At 43.8% G+C, this 18,853-nt stretch overlaps 2 protein-coding genes across 6 annotated transcripts in view; one reads left to right on the forward strand and one right to left on the reverse strand.

Moving 5' to 3' along the window:
- The window catches only part of LOC135848917 (uncharacterized), a 112,540-nt gene that overhangs the window by 58,482 nt on the left and 35,205 nt on the right, over positions 1-18,853 (reverse strand). For both annotated transcript variants that reach the window (XM_065369014.1, XM_065369013.1), the window contains one exon: positions 10,343-10,479. In XM_065369014.1, the coding sequence (XP_065225086.1) occupies positions 10,427-10,479 (53 nt within the window). In that variant the 3' untranslated portion in view covers positions 10,343-10,426. The remainder of the gene's footprint in view (positions 1-10,342; positions 10,480-18,853) is intronic.
- Positions 1-18,853, forward strand: part of Mip (Myoinhibiting peptide precursor) — a 35,533-nt gene that overhangs the window by 1,837 nt on the left and 14,843 nt on the right. The gene's annotated exons all lie outside the window — the stretch shown is intronic.

An 18,853-nucleotide genomic window follows, 5' to 3' on the forward strand; every position in this document is an offset into this window, starting at 1 on the left:
AAGTATTCTCCTACTTCTCATCATATTTACGCAAAAGGACAACAGAGTGGTTCGCAAAAGTCCTACTTTTGGGGGTTGGTTCGCAAATGGGTACATTTTGAATTAGAATGTATGAGCATAATGATTCTTTTTCTTCGCCATCTCTATCCTATTGTGGTTCGCAAACGGGTTGCTTTTCGGCTGTCAATTTTCCTATTCATGGTTCGCAAACGGGAACCGGCCACTTACACTTACCACATGTACCATACACCGTACGAGTACGTATGGTTGTTGGTGCCGCACTGCCATGCCACTGCCATATTGTGAATCTGAATAATTGCTGATCGCTAGTACGAGTACTCGTATGCTCAATGCTGCACAGTGCACTGACTAGAGTCACTCGATCGTAATTTTTCCATATCTGCTTCGTCGCAATTATTGGCAAATCTAGTGTACAGTGTACCTACATACTCGTAATCGTACGGTGTACCATCGCCCCCCCCCCACTAATAGTCTATATATACATACCTAGTATACGAGTACATATACAAGTAGGTACCTAATACCTATTACCTACCTACTTACATAGTCGTACCTCGTAGGCTCGCAGGCTCGCAGCTCGCAATCGACACTAATAAACTAGGTACTGCTACTGCAACTCCAACAATATGGTATGTAGATTTCCTTCCGGTACAATACGAGTACATCAGCTCGAGAGTGCGTCGATTAATCGTACGTGTAAACTTGATAGGGGCAGCGGACACCTCAAGTATAGCGTATGCCCAGACGAAATGTGTACCTACCTACCTATAGAGAGGTGCGAGCATAGGGTGGAATAAGAAAAATGGCGAGAAAAAAATGCCGCATAATTTCGACCATATTCGGGGTAAAGACAGAATTTCAAAGTCACCCAAGTCACTAAAAAAATTCCTCAACTGCGTTAGGTACCTAGCGTAACGCGCGTTTTTTTCCTTCCGGCTACTGCGCACTGCCCAGTGCCCAGTGCTCAATTTGTTTTAGAAAACCTGCCTCAGTTCCGAAAGATAAGAGGTATTAAGTAAGTAAGTAAGTATGTATTTACTCGTAAGATTGTTCGTAAATTCAGTCCCGCGTCAGACCATTACTGTTAAAATGCGAGACGCGAATTTGCGAATCGTTTACGTTTACGTTTTCGGGTGGGTAAAAAGTTTCACAGAAGATACAATATCACCTTTCGATTTTTTGGCATCGTATATACTCGTAAATGGCAAGTGCGCGCGAATTTACTCAAAAATAAGCCACTCGAATCGCAAAGTTTCAACCACTCGGCACTTGGGCAGAACTCGCGTAATACTCGTAGTCGTACGTGTACATATAGTGTAAAGTGTACCATCTCTCGGGAACGAGTCACTTTTTACAAATTTCACAGAAGATATGCCCAGGTTTCGGGCATGTCTATTGTCTATTGTCTATTGTCTACCGAGGGGGCGTTTTCAACTAGGAATGAAGGTTTTCGATCTCTCGAATTTGGTCAAAAATCTCGATTGTTGGAGAGTACGAGCCGGTTTGGACATCAACGAATAAGCGCGATCGACGATCGACGATCGACGATCGTTGAAAATTTTCATCAATTTCCTTGGAATAGGTAGACTACGTAGTAGTTAGGTACCGAAACCGACTACCGACGTCACGTTGTTGTACGTACTCTCTAAATTTGAAATACAGTCAAATATCACTGCTTAGCTTAGCAGTCACGACATTTTGCCTTTTTAACAGGCATCGTAGCCAAATTTTTCTAAAAAAAAAAGTGACTTTAGTGACTTTTATCAGTGAAAAAAGTGACCAATTTTTTTCTAATTCCAACGTTCGGGAGAGCAAAAAATCGAAAAACAAAAACAAAAAAACGTTCGATATCTCACCTAAAAACTATTACTTCATTCTCCCGCCTGGTCCCACCCGGAAAATCCGGTTTAAAAAAATGTGAGAACGAGTAGTTCATTTTTTTATTTTTAAAATTTTAGAATTTAAACGATGTTTTTTTGAAGGAAGTTGATTTTGAAAATGAAAAAAGACAGGCCTAATCGAGGGCGAAAGCTCTTGAAAATTTGTACGTTGAGAGGCATAAAAACGATGTTTTTTTGTGACAAGTTTATTTTTTGGCTTTAGAACTTGATTTTTAAAAAAATTTATTTCCATCTTTATTTTGAAAAAGAAAAGAAAACAAGCCCGAGCGAAGCGAGGGCAAAAGCTTTTGAAAATTGACGTTTCGAAAAGTAAAAATTTGTGTTTTTAAAATTCTGAAATTGTTTAATAAAGAAAATTCGCATAAAATCCCTTGAAAATGAATTAAAAAAAGATAATTTCGATGAAAAACTTTTTTTTTGTTTAAAAAACGAAAAAAAAAACTGAAAAAAGTGACTTTTTTTGGTGAAAAGTGACTTTTCGTGAAAAAAGTGACCCGCTACGATCCTGCTTTTAAAAAGGCAAAATGTCGTGACTGCTAAGCTAAGCAGTGAAATTTGACTGTTTTAAATTTAGAGAGTAACTACGTAAGGCGTAAGGGCGTAAGGCTACAAATGAGAATGCAATGCGCAAGTTACTCGTCGTACTCGTATTAGCCTAATCGCATAACGTTGATTAACTGCATGCATACGTAGTGCATAGACCCGCCGATTCGTACTCGTAGGCATTCTCCAGGGAACGTGAACGTACCTACACCTACGTACTACCCACTTTAAATACGAGTATGCCCATGCCCCATGCCCATGCCGCCACAAGTGTCGCAATAATTGTGATTTTCCCGTTTCGTTGATGACATAAAGCTAATTTTAACAACAGATTATTTCTCTTCGATATTAACAAACAGATGCACTATGCACGCCTCGGCCTCGGTAAAAATGACGTGGCGTAGCGCGGGCGGGGCGCGCACAAAAGAAAAGAAAGAAAAAAAAAGAGTACCTACTACCTACCTACTCCCAGAAAAGTTTTTCGCCAAACGTTTCGGCTGGTCACGGTCACAGTAAATGATGCTCGTAGTCGTTAGTAATGATGGCACATGATGGGTTGTTGGACTTAGCCGCAGGTGGATTAGGATAGCATTCCACCGATCATACAGTCAATCTCATATACTTCTATTTCAGGCCGTTCGAGGTTCGGCGTTGGGCGTTCACGTTGCCAAAACCTATATTTTTAATTTGAAAAAAAACTTTCTTCGGGGTACTCGAAATTTTTGCGCATCCTGTAGTACCCGAAGCGTTATACTGAAACCTACTCGGGTCTCGTAATAGGAAAATCACGCGTACCTCTACGTCTACACATTCGAGTACAAATACATAGTACATACATACATACATACATACATACGTACACATAGGTATAAAATTGGTTAACTATCGTTTATCAGCGCTGCTATACTCGTACAGCTATACATAGCCAAAATACAAAATACACCCACAGACCACACGCGATGACGCCAAGATGCATGCAGAATACACCTCGCTAAGGCCCCGGCCCCGCAGTGCGACGGACCGCGCGGACGCCGCGCACCCGTTACCGGCGCGGCGATAAATAATTAACGGCGACGCGTCAACTCTTACAAAAACTAAAAAGCAACAGATTTAAAAAGAAAGGAAAAATACGAAGAAAAAAGGAAAAACAAAGAGCAAATTGAATTAAGGCGCGCGCGACTTTTCCAAGCAAGTTGACTTTTAACTTTAGCTCCTTAGCCGCGCATTCTCACACTCTTACACGACACACATGCACATACCTACACAGTACACATACTCGTACGTACGTGTAGTAGCCTACGTGTACTTTATAATACGCGAGACACTGCACAGTGCACAGTGCACAGTGCACAGTAGGTCTAGCTATACCTACGTATTACCTATACCAATATCAGGTAGGTAGGTACACACTTACGTACACGTACACGTACACGTACACATAGCCTATACTCGTACATTACAAAACTCACAAAAGCACTCGTATCTGAGAAAACTACGTCACTTGCAAGTGAAGTTGCACCAAAGAGCTGAGCTGAGCCGAGCCACGATCGAGCGAAATTAAGGTGCGCGTACCTGAAAGGTGACTTTGCGAGCACAAATGAGAGGCTGCGACTGCGACCAATGTTTTTCTCCTTCTCCCTCTCCCTCTCATGACCGATGGTTTTCTGACTAGAAAATGCATAAAATTTGTTTGGCGAGACCGACCGTATCCGGTATCACTGTACTAGTGTACTCGTATCAGATTACTCGTAGTCCTAGTTTCGTATCTAGGTGCTATGGTGCTAGGTACGAGTACAACCAGCGCGGCGCGGCGTGCTCATTTTTTCAAAATGTTTACTCGGCGAATTTGCAACGCTTTGCAATCGCCAATCGCTACTCGAGGAGCGTTATCTCGTATCTGTAGATAGAGATACATATACATAGTACATACATCTATAGACATACACAATACACGTAGTAGGGAATTATGAACAACTTGACCAAAGTACGAAGTATGGTGTGGGGTCCGGGGTGTGGACTGTGGGTAGTGGGTAGCGGGTAGCCCGGTGCTTACTGTTTTTCAAGTTCCGAATGAGAACGCGTTTGGTACGCGGTACCAGTTTTCTTTCTTTTTCTTCTTCTTCTGTTTTCCCCTTCGTTCGCCGAATATTACTTATTATTTGTTCGAACGAGTGGTAAAAAAGTTATAAATTTTCACGCCGTTTTCCAAATTATCCGCCTTATTCGATCGAGTCGAAAACTTAATTTACAACTAGGAGTAGGCACGGTACTTAAACCTACTAGGCTACTCGCTACTACCTACGCACCGGCGCGGCGCGATCAGGAGAAGTGGCGCGAAAGAAAATACGTTACAAGTGAAACAGCGAGCGATGCAGCAACAAGCAGCAACTTCTCACATTTATTACGTTAGTGTGTAATGTGTACACTGTACACATATGTACTACGACTTACGAGTACACTGCGTAGACGTAGTACATAGACATACATATGGTAGTACACCGAGACCGTGGTACCTACTACCTACTACCTAGTATCTACCTAAAAACACGATTGAAAATTTCGAGATAACGGCCGGGTACGCGCGGCAATGGTAATGGTAAAGGCAGGCTGCAGCCCGCGGCCCGCGGCCCGCGGCCTGCGGCCTGCAGAGCAACAGTTGACAAAGCTGCCACAAGTGGTCTTCTGCGAACAGGTAAAGTCGAGATACTCGTGTCTACTCGTACTTGAAAGCATGCGAGTCCAAATACGCGATATACAAGTACGAGTACAAGTACGACTACATGATGGCTACACGCTACACGAGTTAATAGGCACGGCTGTCGACTGACGACTGTTGAGGGTGAGGGTGTTGGCGGTTGGCAATGTCAGTACCCACTACCTACCTCTCCTAAACTGTACTACGAGAGTAGAGGAATATGCGATTACGAGGCGACGACGTGACGTGAAGGGCGAGCGGTCTTGAAAATAGGTAATTAACCGAAATAGGGCTGGCCGCTCGCGTAGCGGTGGTCAATTCGAAATTGAAAAACGTTTCGCTCCGGGCATCGAGAGAACGCCATCGCCATCGCCAACGTGGTGGTAGCGTTACCTACCTACCTGCCTACCTATCTATCCGCTCGCTCCTTCCTGCTATACGCTTAACATAGCTATACCTGCACCCTGCACCTACGTAGAAACGAGATACGATACGTTACGATATCTACGATGAGACCGCGACCGCGACTGCGACTGCGACGTCGACGTTGACGCGGTAAATGCTAACGCTAAATTATTACGGGAAAGAGCGAGAAAGAGAGAAATCAGAGAGAAAGAAAGAGCACATCCACATCGGTATAGGTCTATAGGTATAGGTAACAACAACCAATCCGACCTGCGACGACGACGACGACGACGACGATGACGTGGCGCGACCCGGTCCAACCTGAGTGATCTCGTCCGGCGCGGCGTGGCGCGACGCGCCGGCGGTCACTTATTTACGTATTCAAATATCGAGGGGAAGCTTTCGAAAGATTCGACCAACTTTATAATTCCGATTTAATTACCACCTAGCGTGGTACAGCGGCGACGACGGCGGCGGCGGCGGCGGCGACGACGGCGTTATAAATCGAATTCCAAAACTGAAAACTGAATTACTACAGAAATTGCGCAAAACTCCATTAAATAAGTTTGTTTTCGCAACGAACAAATTTTTAAATCTCTCGAGATTTCTCGACGAGGCTGGTAATACGTAATACATACGGTGCGCTATGGCGGTTTGTCGTACGAGTAGACGTAGCGACAGCGAGGTACGTTCTGGCAGCTTGGGTTGTTGGCGTCCGCGTCGCGTCGCGTTCCATGCGATATGCGATTGATAGTTTGATACCTCCATTACCTACGTTACGTTACGTTACGTTACATTACGTTACGTTACGTTACGTTAGTACGTCTACGGTCTACGTACGCGTACATATCACGGTGGTCTTATCCTTTCGTGCGTATTGCGTTTCACGTTTCACGTACCGTACCCCGACCCTGCCTCTGCCTGTTCGGCTGTTCCTTGTCACCTGCACCTACTTACTCGTCACGAATTGCATTCGCGATCGCAATATAATTTTAGCAACCCTTACGTACACGCGAGACGCGAGACGCGAATACCTATACCTATACCTAATTACCTACATATGACGTAGCGTAATGCTTTGCAATTGCACACACAATACAGCGTAATACACGCAAATCTTCTCTACCTACCTACCTACCTAGTACCTACCAGAAAGAAGAAAAAAGCGATCGAAAATCGAGATCGAGTTTAATGACCGATCACCGTATAGCCTACAACCCGACGACACAGTACCTCTCGACGTACTCGTACTATGGGTCGACACTCGTACCTAGACCTACTAGTGTACATTACATACTCGTACAAAATCTACATACGTACGAAGCGTAAGAGTTCATTACAAACGATTATTATAAAACATAGAGGGGCACTGCCACTCCACGCCATGCCATGCCATGCCATGCCATGCCATGCGGTCCCCGCATAATACGTACGGGCAACATGCAGCAATACATTCGTACTCGTATACGCCGCCGCTGCCGCCGCTCTGTACAGCGCACTTGTGCTAAAAATTGCCATTAGCATACTCGTACTTGGTGCAATTTTACTAAATTCGATTCACGTATATGTAAATCGATAGCGTCGATAACGTACGTGTACGTATTTCAACGCATTGCTAATAGCCAATAGCCAATAGCCAATAGCCAATAGCTAGGTACCGCATCGAGACATACTATAGGTGTGCAATGGTGTAGATAGTGTACAAGACACACGCAACATAGGGTAAATCGCGAAAAAAAAATTTAAATAAAAAAATACCGGGGAATTTTGACCAAATTTGGCGATTTAGCTTCGGATGCTCCAAGAGGGAAAGGAAAGGTACGTGTCCCTAACGAGAGGCAACTTCGAGGGCGAATGAGTCGTGGGAGTCGAATCTCCTCTCCGAGGTTCGCGGATATTTTTTTCCCAAGTTAAAGTCGATTTACGTAATGCCGAATGCGATACCTGAAATTGCAAAATTCAAATAAGGTACCTAGACCTACAGTATGTAGGTAGGTATTAGTGGTCTGCACGAGCCGAGCTAAAAGCTCGCGAGCCGAGCCCGATACGAAACGAGTCGAGCCGAGCCGGGCCCGTCAGGCTCGTCGTTAGGCTCGCGAGCCTCCGTTCGTAACGGGTACTCAATGCTACACCGCTGTGACTACTCGTGTGAATTCCGGCAGCAACGGGAAAAACTTAATTGTGCGCATCATCAGGAGATGAAACCAACGGTTATTGTTGGGGGAGGGGGGTGGGGTGGGAGTGAAAAGAATAAAATTGCTGTTTTTGCTAAAAATGCATGGTTTAAAACGTTTTTTAATATAAATGAATTTTATCAAAAAATAACTTGAAGATGTGTAATCACGAAAAACGACGTTTTTATGCAACAAGTTTTAAATTTTGGTTTTAAAAATTTAGAATTTGAGAAATTAGTTTCATTTTAAAACTTTTTGTAGTTGAGAAAAAAATGTAGAAAGTTTTGATGCTGAAAGGTTTTGAAGAATATGAATGCTATATTGTAGTTCCGAGTGAAGCGAGAGTAGAACTTCATAATTTGAATACATACCTTCTTTTTAAGATTTCAATATTTGAAAAAAAAACAGAGATAGGACTACAGAAAGCGAGGACAGTACTTTTTGGTAATTCAGAATCGATAAAATGGAAAGTTCGAGGTTCAAACAGGTATTTTCCATGTGCAGTACAGTTTGAAAACAAAAAAACTGGATATACGTGATGTAGCGAGGGAAAAATCTATCAGAAATGTACAAAAATTCTACCTATCTTCAGTTTGGAAAATCAGTACAAAATGAATTTTTTAAAAACTTTTATTTTTAAGAATAGGTAAATGAACCAAAAAATATAAAAATTAAACAGACTGATAGTACTGATTGATACGTACGCATTTTGATTTTTCAAAAAAATTCCGCACGGGAACAGTACGTACGTGAAAGTGGAGGGGTAGTGACATTTCATTTACGGCAACGCGGCATTGTGTTGCGTTGGTCAGGTCACAACAATGCCTATTGTTGGAAAAACCATCCCGTTGCGTGTCGTCAACGTTGCAACGAAATTTATCCGAAGCGTAAAAAAATTCATGTTAGGTCGGGCTCGGCTCGAGCTCGTCGGGCCCGTTTCAGGCTCGCGAGCCGAGCCGGGTAGGCTCGCGAGCTTGCCCGGCTCGTGCTGAACACTAGTAGGTATGTACTGTACGATATTTAAGTATGTAGAAAAAAAAGCGTGAAAAAATATCAGCGATGGCGCGGTAATTTCAGCGCTCGTACGTAGATTTTTTTTCAAGTTGTTGAAAGTCAGCCTCGACATTTACTGCTCGTACATACAAGTCTACTACGAGTAAATTGAAAATTTCTACAACTCCGACATAATGTCGGGAATTTGCCAGCTCGATTTCTACGACGCGCAAGTTGTCGAATCATCGAATGTTGAAGAAAAAAAATCTCTTAAAAACGTTGGCCGGGGGGAGGGGGGATTCGTTGGAATGTTGTCAAATGAACGAATAGCCAATACGACGACACGGACACACGCTACGAGTACATATCATATGCCTATTCTTAATATACATATGTGCATGTAGTGACTAAAGAGCTTTAGTAGTGACGTCATCTTTGCGTTGCCAATGTTGCCATACATTGGACGCTATGTATATGTACTATGTAGTGCACTACATATCTACATACACACATGTACGAGTACCTTTATCAAGCCTCGTGTACAGGGATATCACCATCACCATCACCAGCACCAGCGCAGCGTCACTCGACGCCACGTCGCGTCATTTCCACTACATACGTAATATGTAGTTAGGTAATTCCATGTTGGTAAAGGTATATACAAATAGGTAATGGGTAATAGGTAATGGGTGGGTAATGGGTAATGGGTATTAGGTGGCATTAAAATGCGAGTAAAATTGGAGCGAAATCCGTCCGTCACATTATCCAATTTACAACTCTTTACAAAACAACGAAATGGTGCTTTTACGAATGCTGGCCAAGCTGGAGCTGTTTCAAAAGAAAATTATCTGACCATCTGCTTTAGTGTTGCGTTGGCCGCGTAAAGGCCTAACTACTTGTAGGTACTTATCAACCAGCGACTGCCGCTGCGGCTGCGGCTGCGACTGCGAGCAAAGAGCACTTTCGCACACGGACGCGGACAGCGCAAATCATCGAAAAATACGATCTCGTACGTATATCATACATACAACGCGACGATGATACATACGTAAGTACGAGTATATAGTATTTATGTACGTGTGTATTACGTATGTATACGCAATCACGAGTACCTCTATGCATGCTATAGATATAGCTATTAGCTATAGCTACACTTCACACATCTAGGCTCTACATCAATAGGCTCGACGCTCATTGTACGCGTAATTTCAGTTTTCGAGTGGGTGGGCACAGGGCACAGGACGCAGGACGCAGGACGCTGGGCACGTAGGTAGGTAGGTAGGTATATTCGTAATTTCGTACCTACGAGTAATTGGCACTTGTGAGAACAATGTGGTACTTCTACGTAGTGTATACGTACTCGTACATACGAGTATACCTATCTGATATAATAATGCCCTTTTTCCGCGTATACGACATACGACATATGTACGTCTACTCGTATCCCTCGACACGCTGACGCCGACGCGGTGACGCTTGTTTAGGCAGCTATACTCGTAGGTACAGGTGCATAATTTTTTACTTACGTAAATATTCGCACGAGTATCCGCACGTGAATGCACGCGTAAACTATGTATGTATGTATTAGTGACCACTGGAATTAATCTAACCTGCAGGTATACGTCGTATAATCACCATCGATCCGTCGATGTCGCAGTCGCAGCACGCGAGACGTAGTTACTCGATAGGTAGGTCTAGGTAGCTAGGTACATAGTAGGTACAGCCATACAGGCTCGCACTCGCTTTTCTGAAACACAAAACAAACAAAAACTACGGGTAAATATACGAGCGATAAAAGAAGCATCGATACGCGTACAAATTGCAAAAAAATACGAGTACCTAAAAACAAGACAAAAAAATACACGTAGTACATATTGCCGATGTACTAAGGTAGAAGACGCGCATTTAGCACCACGCCGCCGGTGCACTTGATGTTGCTGTAGCATACGAAACAATAAGAAGAAAGGCAGTAGGTAGAGGTACATAGTAAGTAAGTAAGTAAGTAAGTACCTACGTTACATACTCGTACGTAGACGTACTGTATGTGGTAAGGTAAGGTAGTGAGGTATGTAGATGTGTTGCCATCGTGCCAAGTGCATCTGCATCTGCATACGAGTAAGCGTAGCGTATGTACGAAAACTAGAAAGTACGAGTGAAAACGATGAAAATGAAAAAGGCGACACTGCAGAAGAAATAAAAGTTGATTTGAAATCGCGATTCGCGTAGGTCTAGGTAGGTAGAGCCAGTAGAAGTACTCGTACGTCTACGTAGACACTTAGACAGAGACACGTAGACGTATACGTAATTACGTACATATGCAGTACGCAGTACACGGAGGTTTTGCGCACAAAATATCGAGTACCCCGAACAAAGTTTTTGGTTAAAATATGGGTAGAGGTAGAGGTACCTTACCTACATAGAATGTTATCATTATTCATTATCACCACAGGCTCGGTCCAACATGTTACTCCTCGTATGTAGGTAAAGGTACTAGGTAGCTAAGCTACTAGCTAGGTGTAGGTACGTAGTACGTACACACTACACACTACACAGATGTAGATATTATTCGCTGTGATCAACCGAAACATCAAACACAAAACTTTTTTAGCGGTACTCGACGTGTAGGTAGGTAGAGGTACCAACTACCAAGTGTTAGTGTAGGCAGCATAGGCGCTGCATCGCTGTCTGCCCACCCCCCCCCCCCCCCGACACCGTTCTACCAGCCAGTTTACCCTATACTCGTAGTCGCATACCTGCAACGCAACGTTACAAACGAAGCAAATTCAACAAGTACATATACTCGAAATGAAATTAAAACATATAAAAAAATACTCGCACGCACTCGAGATATGGTATATATACGAACTCGTACTAGGTGTAGGTATTATCGTCGCTACTCGTTATTTAAACTCTTACGACTTTGTACTCGTACGTTCCTTTGTTGATTGTCGTCTACGGTCTACGTTAACGTACGAGTACACCGAGTACAGTGTAGGTAATAAAATAATACGAGCGAACGGCGACGCGACGCTGACGCTATTTTTATCAACGTTTGACTTTTGAAATGTCATTGTTAGGTACTTGTACTATATTACATATGTATTATTCGCCGTGTGATCAACCGCAGCACATACTCGTATGTTAGGTACATCTACATACGAGATAGTTGGCGAAAGATGAAGCTACTGCTAGGAAGGAAAGTTCAAGTACTCGTACGAGTAGACATCAGACAATCAGACATAAGCAGAAGTACATACATATTAGCGAGCGAAACCGGAAACGAGCAGTTGTGTAGTCCTTCTTCAGGTAGGCTGAGTGTGAGTAGCGCCGAGTAGTGGGTACACTGTACAGCTCAGCTAGTACAGTACAGGGTGCGCAGTGCGCACAAATATCCATCGCGAACCCCGAAGAAAGTTTTTCATTAAAAATATACCTACGCGTAGGTTGGCAACGTGAAATAGATGCATATTAGGCCTACTTGTATGATTGGTGGAATGTTATAAGCTCAGTCCAACCACCAGTCGTGTGCTATCATTATTACTCGTATCATCCGCTGTGACCAACCGAAGGCGAAATACCTGTATGTATTTAGCGGGAAACTTTTTTAGGGGTACGCGATATTTTGGCGCACCCTGCACGTTGCGTTATAAGTAGTAGGTACCTAGTACCTACACCTACTGTAGGTAGAAGAGGTGCGTCTCAGTCCTCAGAGATGCATCGGGCTGTGGGGTGGGGTAGCGTAGCGTAGCGTAGCGTTAGTGGCGTAGAGCGTACAACGGGAGGGCCGCTGTTACTTTGACGATAATCAATTCTGCTCATCTACAGCGACAACGAGTCGTAGCAATGGGCGGTGGCGGTGGCGGTGGCGGTGGCGGTGGCGAAGGCACTGAAGGCGCATCGTTCGACTTGCAAAGTTGGCTTTGTCAATAAGTTGACGTGTGACATTTATCACTCGCGTCGTCGTCGTCGTCGTCGACGAGAATGAAAAATTGAAAAATTGCGTTAAAGTTAATAAACGCTACGCTAGTTGGAAAGCCGAAAGTCGGAACCCAGACGATGCAGACGCGCGGCGAGGCGAGGCGAGGCGAGGGAGAGGTACACTAGGTAACACTCGTACTAACGCCGACGTAAGTAGGTAGGTACGTAGTACGTAGTACGTAGACGTACCTACGACTACGAGCTACCTCTCAAGTGTTAAATAACCTGTCTGTCTGCCAGCCGAGAAATGAGTTGCAGCGAGATGACGGGTAGATAGGTAGGTAGAGGACAGAGGTAGTAGGTTGGTAGGGGTTCGTGATACCAAGATTTGATTTTACTGGCACGCAATCTCCCTAAATAAAACATAGGTACATAGTACACAGTACATACATATACGCAAACGCGTACGAGCATGTCTTTTGTCCACGACGAGTACGAGTAGAGCTAGAGATACCTACCTATACCTAATCACCTGAATGCGTTATACGTACTCGTATATTTGTAATTTTACTCGTAGCTGTATGCTGTATAGTGTATAGTGTATAGTGTATACGTATAGCTTCGTGTACCTGTACCATCAATACGCAATATCCAATATCCAATATCCAATATCCAATACCCAATACCCATAGGTACAGGTAGCTAAGGTGACCCAGACTGCCAGTTAGTGAGAAGATGAAGAGGAGATCGCAGATGCCATATGTCAACGCTCAACAATACGAGTATAGTTGCAACGATAACGACGATCGTATTCAATAAGTACGAGTATTTAGAACCATACGAGTACGTACTACGTATTCATTTAAAACAGAAAACGGATGGGACCCGCTAAAGCTGCAAATTACTAAACTAAACACGAGACCGTGCCGCAGCCGGAAAGGGTAGGGTCGGGTCGGGTCGGGTCGCCGTGTGCGGTGTGCCGTGTCACGTTCCGGTCGCGAATTCGGCGTCACTTCGCGGAGACCTACGAAGACAGTAGCATTACTCGTACGATCGAGTATACTAGTAATTTATTCAAATACCATCGCTCGGTCGAGTTTAGTTTGTCAGCCAAATCAATTAGTAGCCTAATAGGCGTCTACAGTATACGCATACGTATGTACGAGTAGAAATTGGACGTAGAATGGAATTTAAATGTTTGAAAATACGGCCGACGGCCGACGGCCGACGGTCGCAAGTACGAGTACGCGAGTACGAGTAATCCCATCTCATTCGATGCTATCGCAATATCATCACCTTACACCATCACCATCACTAGTCACTAGTACATAGTACGAGTAGGTACTTAATTACTTATACCCATCGGATCGCGAATATCCGTTTCCTAGTCGCACTCGTACCCTAACCCTACGCTAATCCGATAACACTTTCGAGCGCGTTCGCCGGCTCGCCGCGCCACGCCATTCATCCAAATCAATTCATTTGGTTTTCGTTTTTCAAATTTTTCTCGCCTTCTGTCTGTGACGTTCTTTTTCCCCTCAAATACATAGGGTCATTCCATGCCAAATCGGCGGATTTTTGCACGAGGGGTCTTCGATTTTTTTCAAAATCAGATCATTTGTAGAGGTCATCAAACGATGACGAATTACGCAAACCGGGCATTTTTTCGATTTTTTTTGACGGAGCTGTGGCGCTTCAAAGTTCTCCAAAATGGCCGAAAATGGAAAATTTCAGTTGCAAATTGCTCCGGTTGTACGTGGTATAGAATTCTCAACTTTTTTTCAAATTGTAGTACTTTGAGAGGGTAATCGACGAGTGATGTCAAAATCAGTGTTGCCACTTTCAAAAACCTAACAAAATCGATTTTAAAACTTATAATTTAAATATAACCACGATCTCGGCGAGTAAAAATTCTGAAAAAATTCTCAGTTTTAGTCCTTTTTATGTAGAATAACATATCAAAAAATTAGACTGGCATCTTTTTTCATTTTCGAGAAAAAAAAAATTACAAGTTTTACAATTGCTGCAAAAGTACCATCCGAAACCTAAAAAATGAAAATTTTTGCATTTTTGAAATATTTTACCAATGTGTAGACGATAATGTGAATTCGTGCTATAAATTTTTATTTCAAGAGTGAAATTAATGCATTTTTCGTCAATTTGTCGACAAATTGGGGGGAGGGGGATTTTTTTCACATTATCGTCTACACATTGGTAAAATATTTCAAAAATGCAAAAATTTGAAAGTGGCAACACTGATTTTGACATCACTCGTCGATTACTTTCTCAAAGTACTACAATTTGAAAAAAAGTTGAAAATTCTATACCACGTACAACCGGAGCAATTTGCAACTGAAATTTTCCATTTTCGGCCATTTTGGAGAACATTGAAGCGCCACAGCTCCGTCAAAAAAAATCGAAAAAATGTCCGGTTTGCGTAATTCGTCATCGTTTGATGACCTCTACAAATGATCTGATTTTGAAAAAAATCGAAGACCCCTCGTGCAAAAATCCGCCGATTTGGCATGGAATGACCCATAATATTATACCTACGTGGTTAAGTAAGTACTTATTACTCGTATACCGCGAGCTGATGAAAAAAAAAATAGGTAATAGGTACATACTCGTACGTATATGTAGTAGGGTTACAGCCTACCGAGCTCTTACTTTAGTACTCGTACTACGACGTACGTAATACATATGTACCTACATGCTGATACGTGCCACGTGGTATAACTACTACCTACATAGTTACCTACCAGACCTACCTACCTATATACATTATACAGCGTGCCCAGAAATATCGAGCACCCCGAAGAAAGTTATTCATTAAAAATATACGCGTAGGTTGGCATCGTGAAATAGATGCGTATGATTGGTGGAATGTTATCTCTCCAGTCCAACAACCAATCATGCGCTATCATTATTACGCGTATCATTCACTGTGACCTGTGACCAACCAAAGTATTTTAGTAGAAAACTTTTTTAGGGGTGCTCGATATTTCTGGGCACCCTGTACAATATACATACGTAAAAATTTCGACAAAAGTTCACTCGGGACCGCGGGACGTCGCGTCGAGACTCATTTTCAAGTTTAAAATTGAACCGAAAGATTGTTTTCGAAAATACGTACGAGTAGGTTTAGGTACGAGTACGTTGTTTATACGGTGTTTTCTGACCAACGCGGACTCGTAATTTTATCGCCTGCCCCTCAAAAAAAAGACTGAAATATTCTTCATGGAACACTAACGCTAGGTACTAGGTACTGGAGGTAAAGCTCGTGGCAAACTACGTACGGCGTACGCGTACTCGTATCTACGAGTACACGTACGTAGATGTACAAGTTGGAAAGCTGCGACAACTTTTAGCTACGTAGAATGCCTTACGCCTATACCACTGATAGTGAGTGACAGCTGCATAGCGATCAACAAAAATCGAAATGTAACGATAACGATGCGATGTAATAATATTGCACCTTGTATCATACTCGTACGAATAATACCTAATCGTACGATGATGATGAAGAAGAAGAGAGAGGAGGCGCGTTCTGCGTTATCATTACGAATTACCGAATCGGCTCGAAACAATATCATGTATAAACCGAGTGACGACGACGACGACGACGACGACGACGTATAAGCGTAAAACGCAAAATGCAAAACGTAATAGATACGTAAACAGTAAACACGCGATAACGCAAAACCTACAAGTTAGATTTTGCTTTGCCTTTCCAAGAGTTGGCTTTGATCAATTAACTTGTACAATGTACTCGTTTCGTCCGTTTGTCACTCGGCAAGTCCGCGTCCGCGTCCGCGTCCGCGTCCGCCGCCAGCGCAGTTTACCACATACGAGTAGCACGCAGCAGGCTGCACACACGTCGCGTCGGCCCCAGTCGCAGATTATCTGTTGTTACTCGCTCGCGCCTTCGTGATGGCGAGGCTGGCAATCGCAATTCGCATTGGTCAAGGCATACTCGTAATTAAGTACCCTGACCAGCAGACGACGCTTCGCCGCGCCGCGCCGCGCCGCGCCGCGCTGGTCGCCTGTATGCAATACCTACGAGTATGCCCTATGCATGCACCACCACCATATCAACACACATACCTACTCGTAGTTACAGCTTTACCTACTGTAAGTGTACGTGTACGTGTACGATTACCAGTACCAGTACCATACATCTCCAGCGCGACCGCAATCAGTTTTACAACTCTTACAAAGCAACACAAACACATACGCAATAATCTCTACCTAATACTTAGACCTACTGGCTACTACCTACCCAGCCATTGTACATATGGTCGTTGGCGACTCTAACATTTTTTTGTAAAATGGCAATAGCGATGGCATGCCGGATGCGAGTCGATCGCTACCACACCCAAAGGCCAAAACCTCTTATTCGTACGAGTATTTTGCACATTAGGCGCTGCTACTCACTGTTCACTGCTCACTGCTCACTGCTCACCGATACGTGAAATCTGCTCCCTCAAAATGCACTCGTCTGTCCGATCGACAAAAAAACGAAGAACGAAAAACTGGAATTTCACTTGGCCGTGACATTTTTACAACGCAACCAGCCAACCAGCCAACCAGCCAACCCCCTCACCGTGAAATATGGCCCAGTTCGTCTTCGTAATCGCATCGCACAAAATGAACGACGACGCCCGCGTCCCACGCACGACGCCCGCCGGCGCCGCGCCGCGCCGCGCCGCGACGGAAGCGATGCTTCGGGCTTCGGGCATTCGAGCCTTTTCTCATAGTCAGTGGTACATCCGCGAGTATACGAGTGTCGAGTATGTTCGTACTACTTTCTAGACTTACACTGCGCTTCAGGCAACGGCAACATGTTGCAAACAACAAAAGTTAAGGCTGCGGCTCGCGGCGCGGCGGCTGCTATTGTATTTGTACGATGTACGATGTACGACGAACGATGAACGACGAGTATGGCTGAGGACCTTACGCCTTATAAATTTTAATTATCGAACAACAAACATTTCGGTTCGAGCCATCGCCAACAACTTTAATGTAAAAACTAGCCTACCACACCTACTCGTACTCGCATCGCATCGCATCGCATTATGCGTACATTGTACGCGTACAAGTTTGCAACATTTGATAGAGGTTCGGCGTGGCGTGGCGCGGTTCACTGCTCACCCACTTACAAGTACGTTTTACTTATATCTTACCCTACGCGATACGCGATAAAAACGACCTCCTAATTCATTTGGAAAAACGAATCGTCCCCAAAATTTGGCTTCGCTTCAATAAGCCTATACATTCGCTACCAATACGAGCTACGCAGTTTACACCGAATAACTAACTACGAGCGGCGCGGCGGAGTGGCTTGGCTTCGAAGACGATGAGGAGGAGGGGGAGGGAGGAGAGAGGAAGCTGATGGTGTAGCGTGTAGATAAAATTGCATACTCGGTTCGCCGTAAATAGTACGTACGTCGTACGAGTATTTAGGCTACAAGTACAGATACAATTGCACATAGGTAGAGGTACTCGTATTTACGGCAAACCGAGTATGCAATTTCTTTCGACATCTACACGCTACACGTACACGACTATTCGACTACTCGTATTTTTGTACGCCCGTCATCCCTTTGCAAAGCAACCGAAACAATGAATGCTCGTATCTCAACAGTGGTGGTGGTGCAGCAACTTGCAGCGAATCTGTTTGCTGGGTATCAAAGACGCGGAAAATGCATCATTACCAGTAGGAGTCGCGTAGATTGAAACGAAAAAACGCAGCTTCAAACAACTCCAACTTGAACTACTCGTATCAAAGGCGCGGCGCGGCGCGGCGCGGCTATGAAAGTTCAACACTTTTCGCAAGACACGTACTACGTAGACGTACCGAGACCTAGAACTAGACTACCTACATAAAGTGAAAGGCTACGATTTGATGCAACAATTACGGCAGAGACGTGTCATTTTATTTATTATTTTTATTTTCTTACTCGACAGCCAATTTTTCTAACAGAATTTTAATGGTCTCCAATTTTGAAGAAACATGGGCAAAAAAAATTGAAGACGAAATGGTACTCGTATATCGATTTCTCCTATGTACGAGTACAGCCTACAGGCTGGAAGACGCCGAGTTTGAATATTCGCTCGTTTTCTGAAGCGTGAAGCCATACCTTTCCGATAAATTTTGAGTAAATCGAAAAATATGAAAAAGTTTACCCGATTCGAGATTGCCG

Source organism: Planococcus citri, chromosome 5 (genome assembly GCF_950023065.1).
Source record: "Planococcus citri chromosome 5, ihPlaCitr1.1, whole genome shotgun sequence".
NCBI lineage: Eukaryota > Metazoa > Arthropoda > Insecta > Hemiptera > Pseudococcidae > Planococcus > Planococcus citri.